Source organism: Aegilops tauschii, chromosome 1, assembly GCF_002575655.3.
Source record: "Aegilops tauschii subsp. strangulata cultivar AL8/78 chromosome 1, Aet v6.0, whole genome shotgun sequence".
NCBI classification, from domain to species: Eukaryota; Viridiplantae; Streptophyta; class Magnoliopsida; order Poales; family Poaceae; genus Aegilops; species Aegilops tauschii.
The window spans coordinates 487,115,043-487,120,810 of NC_053035.3; the positions used below are offsets into that span (position 1 = coordinate 487,115,043).

General features: G+C 47.2%; 1 protein-coding gene across 1 annotated transcript; it reads left to right on the forward strand.

The window, feature by feature from the left end:
* Window positions 1-5,021: 5,021 nt before the first annotated feature.
* Window positions 5,022-5,474, forward strand: LOC141039177 (uncharacterized). The gene has a single exon (XM_073506493.1). The coding sequence runs from the start codon at window positions 5,022-5,024 to the stop codon at window positions 5,472-5,474; it is 453 nt and encodes a 150-aa protein (XP_073362594.1).
* Window positions 5,475-5,768: the final 294 nt, after the last annotated feature.

Consider the following 5,768-nt stretch of genomic DNA (forward strand, 5'->3'; position numbering starts at 1 on the left):
GTTTATCTTTCCAGCCTATCTCCACTACCCCGACCAGGTCCGGGTGGCGTTCCCATGCAAGTTCATATTTAAAAGGCTTGGGCCCCTTCCTGCATGCATGCACGTGGTCAAGTCGCAAGAGCAAGGGTGCATGATCCGATGAAGCTGCTACCTTGTGTTCCAACTCTGCCTGAGGGAATGCCAACATCCACTCTGGCGTTGCGACGCACCTATCCAAACGGACTCTCGTAAACGTGCCACCGGTTACCTTTTTTTCAAAAGTCCAGCTATTTCCAGTGTACCCAATGTCCAGAAGGCTGCATGTATCAATCGCATCTCTGAAAGCATCTATCTGAACCTGGCTGCGCTGACCAACCCCGTCGTGTTCATGTGCATGCAAAACTTCATTGAAGTCACCAATCACTACCCATGGAAGACTGCTCAGCGCTGTAATTCCCGTGAGCATATCCCATGTCTTATATCTTTCTGGCACCTGCGCTTCACCATACACAAATGTCACTCTGCTCTTTGTGTCACCAAAATCATCCACTATCACATCGATATGATACTCAGAATAACCAATAACTTCAACTTTTATTATATCGTTCCAAAATATACCAAGACCTCCACTCCTACCAGAACTGCTTACAGCATAGCTTTTATTGAAACCTAGCGTATTAGCTAAACTCTCCACTCGGGATCCCTCTATTTGAGTCTCTAGAATACATACTATAGAGGGGGCAAATTGCTTCGTCATATTACGAAGCTCTTGAACTGTCGCGGATTTGCCAGCCCCATGACAGTTCCACACCAGGAGACTCATTGCGCGTGGCGCGACCCCCCGGGGAGGCCCGCCAAACGCGCATCATTGTTTATGTTTGTAACCACTGTCATCACATTCAATCTCTCCTGCCCTTGAGGTGTCATCTTGTTTCTCTTGGGTTCATGCTTGGAAGGGCTCTGGGCCACCGGTTTAGCAACAATTGCAAGGAGATCATCCTCTGTACCTGTCATCATATGAGTAACATCCGGGGCTGGCGTTGGTGGCTCAGTACCACGACCGGGGCCCCTCTTCCTATTCCCATCTGCTTCCCCTCTTGCGTCAATGATCATGTCTGTCAGGTCCGTCTGCTCACTCCAATGGTACCTCACCTGGTAAAGACCGTCAGAGTTATCTTGCTGGTTACGCTGTGATCCACCGTGGCCCGGACCTCGCCCCGAACGGCCACGGCCTCTGCCTCTGTTCGCCCCCTTGCCTTCACCCGGTCCTCTCCCAGGTCCTCTGAACCATTCAGCTCGCAGGTCCTTGAAAACATGTGCCTTTGGGGGGTGAACTCCATCCCCACATTCCTTAAACAGGTGCCCGAGGTTGCCGCACACGGCACACCAATCTGGTAGTCTCTCATACTTGACCCTAAAGATCTCTCGCTTCTGTTTCACCACCAGAGACACGGCGTTCTTCAGAGGTTTTGTCACGTCAATCTTTACCCGGAACCGAACAAAGTTACCCTCAAAGTCTTGTGATTTGGGCTCCGCATAGATGAACTCACCAACTGTTGCTGACAGTGCCTTGACCTTTGAGAAGAAGCCATCTCGAAAGTCATGGATTTGCATCCATATATCTATCTTCTTCAATTCTATGGAGGAAGGTCTTGTAAATCCATCGTAATGAGCCAGAACCACTGCCTTCCCCTTGAAGTTCCAGGGCCCTTCTTCCATAACTCTCTCCCAGTCACCTAGGCATGAGAATTGCAGCGTATACAAATTTTCTTCCAGTGGCCTGATCTTTACCTCTTGCGCTAGATCACAGGCTGCCCTCATAGTTCTATAGAACCAATACTGGCTGTATGGTATTGGTGTGTGCACGCGGGCAACGGCCATCAAGCGTGTTGCTTCATCAGGTAGCTCATCATCTTCTACCACCACATCTTGAAGATCATCCTCTTTCAGGCCCAATTCAGCCATCATCGCCTCCTGCTCGGCCGCCGACTGGCCCGTGCTTGAAGACGCGCTATCCATTGGATCTCTCGCCCGAGATCTGTTTTCCGCGGGCGGGCCCAGTCCCTCCCGTCATCCTTGCCGCCTGAGAGAGTCGCCCCCCCCCCCCCCGTTGAAGGCGTCGTGGAAGGAGGGTGGGGGAGTCGAGTTCTCTACGGGGGAGGCGATCGCCGATCGCCGCCGCCGAGAGGAACCTAAACCCTAACGTCATGGGAACTGCGCCGCTTTCTGGTGGGGAGGCGGTGGCGCTCGTCCGTCTCGCTCTGCGCTGCTGGGCTGCAACTTGCATTTTATTAACTGGTGTGCCTGAAGGCGTTCAGAAATGGGTCAGCCCATCTAAAATTGCACTGGGAGGAGCTGGTCCACTCTTGTGAAGCTTCCCAGCATTTTTTTTCTTTTTTCTCGTTTTATGTTTTTCGGGACTATGCTTGTTCCATTTTCCTTTCTTTTTCTATTTCTTTTTTTAAATGTGTGAAACCTATCAATTCGAAAAAGTTTACTGAATTCACAACATTTTTTCAAATACCCATGATTTTTTTTCAAATTCATGAACCTTTTCCAGATTATCATGAACTTTTTCAAATTTTGTGAACCATTTTTCAAAATTTAGTTTTTTTTTCATTTTTGTGTACTTTGTTTTGCAAATCTATGAACTTTTTCAAACTCAATGAACTTTTTTCAATTCACATTCTTTTCTCAATATATTAACATTTTTTTTAAATTCATGAACTTTTTAAAAAATAAACTTTTCCATCTTCCATGATTTCTTTTTGAAAATATATGAAGTTTTTAAAATTTTATGAGTTTTCTAGATTTCATGAACTTTTTCAAAATTTCATGATTCTGGTTTTTAAATCTATGAATCTTTTCAATTTATGTTTTTTTGGAGTTGATGAGCATTTTTTTGGTTTTGTAATTTTTTTTTATTTTTTAATGCATGATTATTTTTCAAATTATCCTAACATCCTCACTTGATAAATAAATGTGGAGTTGTTGGTAAAATAAAACAAAAATGACTTCAGAACCACCCAACATGTCCACCATGTTGATCAATTTAAGATTCACATCTCTTGTGGTGGGATGTGTGTCTCTTGATGCATCCCACGTTCCAAGATTCACATCTCTTGTGGTGGGCAGCGCATGTGGCTGTTTAAAACTTCCTGGGTTTTGAAAGAGCTCAACCTGCATGATTAGCGCTAAACTTTTTCCCCCTCCTCGCGTAGGTAGGGTTTCTCCTTCCTCTCGGTGACTCTCGAGCCGCCGTTGAGATTGACCGTCCCCTCGCCCACTCCCTCGCTGGATCGCCGACCGGATTCAGACTGAACAAGGGGCGATCTTGCATCGCTACCCGGTCTTGATCTGGCCGCGTTGTTCCTGGTTGACGGGTGGGTCGACCAGGGTTTCTCCACCCGGTGGCTCTGTGTTCGTCGGGTTAGGGTTTTCAACAATGGGTAGCTTGGCTTCGGGGTCGGGATCAAAGACAGGAGATATGGAAGACATGATAAGGCGTCTGGGGCTCGCGGAGAATGATCTTGACGATGTGGTCTTCGAGGACGAGCAGCCTGCTATGGCAGAAGCTGTCAGATGGATGGCTATAGCTAGGGTTCATACCCCAAAGACCTACAGCCAATATTGGTTTTTTCGGAACATGTGTGCAGCATGGGACTTGGCACAAGAGGTGAAGATCCGTCCTCTCGAAGATAACTTGTACACGATGCAATTCTCTTGTCTGGGCGACTGGAACGTGTCATGTTGGATGGACCGTGTACGTTCAAGGGAAACACAGTGGTAATGTCTGAATATGATGGTTTCACCAAACCCTCCGAGATCTACTTGGATGAGATTGAGATTTGGGTGCAAATACATGACCTTCCTAATGGCTACTTCACTATGATAAAATCATTGGCAGGCGAAGTGGGTAAGTTCATCTACGCAGAGCCAACATCTCACGATTTTGAAGGCAACTTTGTTCGTGTTAGGGTCAAGATCGATGTTCATAATCCTATCAAGAATGTTGTGTCAGTAGTGAAGGGCGGCAAGAGGCAGTTCTTCCTAGTCAAATATGAATGCCTACCCGACTGGTGTGCAGTCTGTGGTCACTTGGGTCATCAGTTTAAGGAACATGGGGATGGGGTGCACCCCCCGGAAGCCCTTGTTTTCAAAGACCTGCGTGCAACATGGTTTAGAGGACCAGGAAGAGGTCCGGGTGAAGGAAGAGGTCGCGGCCGATCTAGTCGTGGTAGAGGACGAGGTAGAGGAGACGGTCCTTTCAGAGGGAATACAAGCAGCACGGAGGAAGGGTAGGAGTATGGTGACGCAGGTTCAGACAAAAGAATGACAGATGCAGATGAGAATCGGAAAATAACTGCTGCACAAGGAGTGGAACTGAGGAGCCCGGCTACCACACTGCTGGCACTTCCGCCGACGGTGCCCCCAAGTCCACCACCGAAGCAGGAGCCTAAGCACCCTAAAAATGTCAACAACGAGAAGGATGGAAGAAAGAAGACACCACCAACATTCAAACCCACATATGAAAAATCGGCGGCCTCCCTCGAGGAGGACCGCCAGACACAGCGAGTCTCATGTGTTGGAATTGTCGTGGGGCGGGCAAACCTGCGACAATTCGAGAGCTCCGTGAACTCACGAAGCGTTATGCCCCCACGATTCTATGTATTCTTGAAACTCAGATTGAGGGGTCTAGAGTGGAGGGTTACACTGGCTCATTAGGTTACAATAAAAGTTTTTCAGTTAATAGCTCAGGTAGAAGCGGAGGTCTTCGTATTTTTTGGAATGATGGAATAAAAGTTTCAGTTATCGGTTATTCTCGTTACCATATTGATGTTGAAGTTGACGATCTTGGTGGCTCACCTTCCAGAGTCACTTTTGTTTATGGAGAAGCCCAAGTTCAGGAGAGATATAAGACATGTGATACACTCAAAGGCATAGCAAATTCCAGCTCTTTGCCATGGATTGTAATGGGGGATTTCAATGAAATACTGCATGCCCATGAACACGACGGAATTGGAAATCGTAGCCAAGCCTAGATGGATGGTTTCAGAGAAGCCATTGATACTTGTGGTCTCATTGATATAGGCTACAAGGGTGTGCCGTGGATTTTTGAAAAGAAGGTGGCAGGTGGAACTTTTACCCGAGTCAGGCTAGACCAGTGTGTGGCATCAGTAGAATGGTGTCTGAACTTCCCATTAGCTCAATTGGAGCATTATACAGCTGCAACATCCGATCACAGCCCGCTCGTGTTGACAGTGAGAGAAGTGCATGCATGCAAGAGCGGTCCCCGAGCATTTAAGTACGAGACAATGTGGGAGACACATGATGGATTGAGCGCAGTAATTAGAGATAGCTGGGGCAGCGGGCGGGAGACAACAGTCCAGACTTTTAAGGAGAAGCTGCAATCTCTGTCGGGTGATCTTGGAGCTTGGGATAGGGACGTGTTTGGCAATGCCCAGCGCGAGATCCGATGCTTGAGCAGGAACTAGCATATTGGCGCGCGATCCCAGGGAGGAGTGGACTGTCTCATACAGAAATTAAAATATGTGATAGATTGGTGGAGCTTTTTAATAGGGAGGAAATATTATGGAGACAAAGAGCTAGAATTGAGTGGTTATCACATGGAGATAAAAACACATATTTTTTCCATTTGCGGGCGAGCATGCGACGTAAAAAATCAAATTAAGGCCATTCAATTGCCTAGTGGGGTACTAACAGAGGATGGGGCTGTCATGGAGGAGATGGCTACAAATTTTTATCAACAGCTCTACACTTTGTCCATA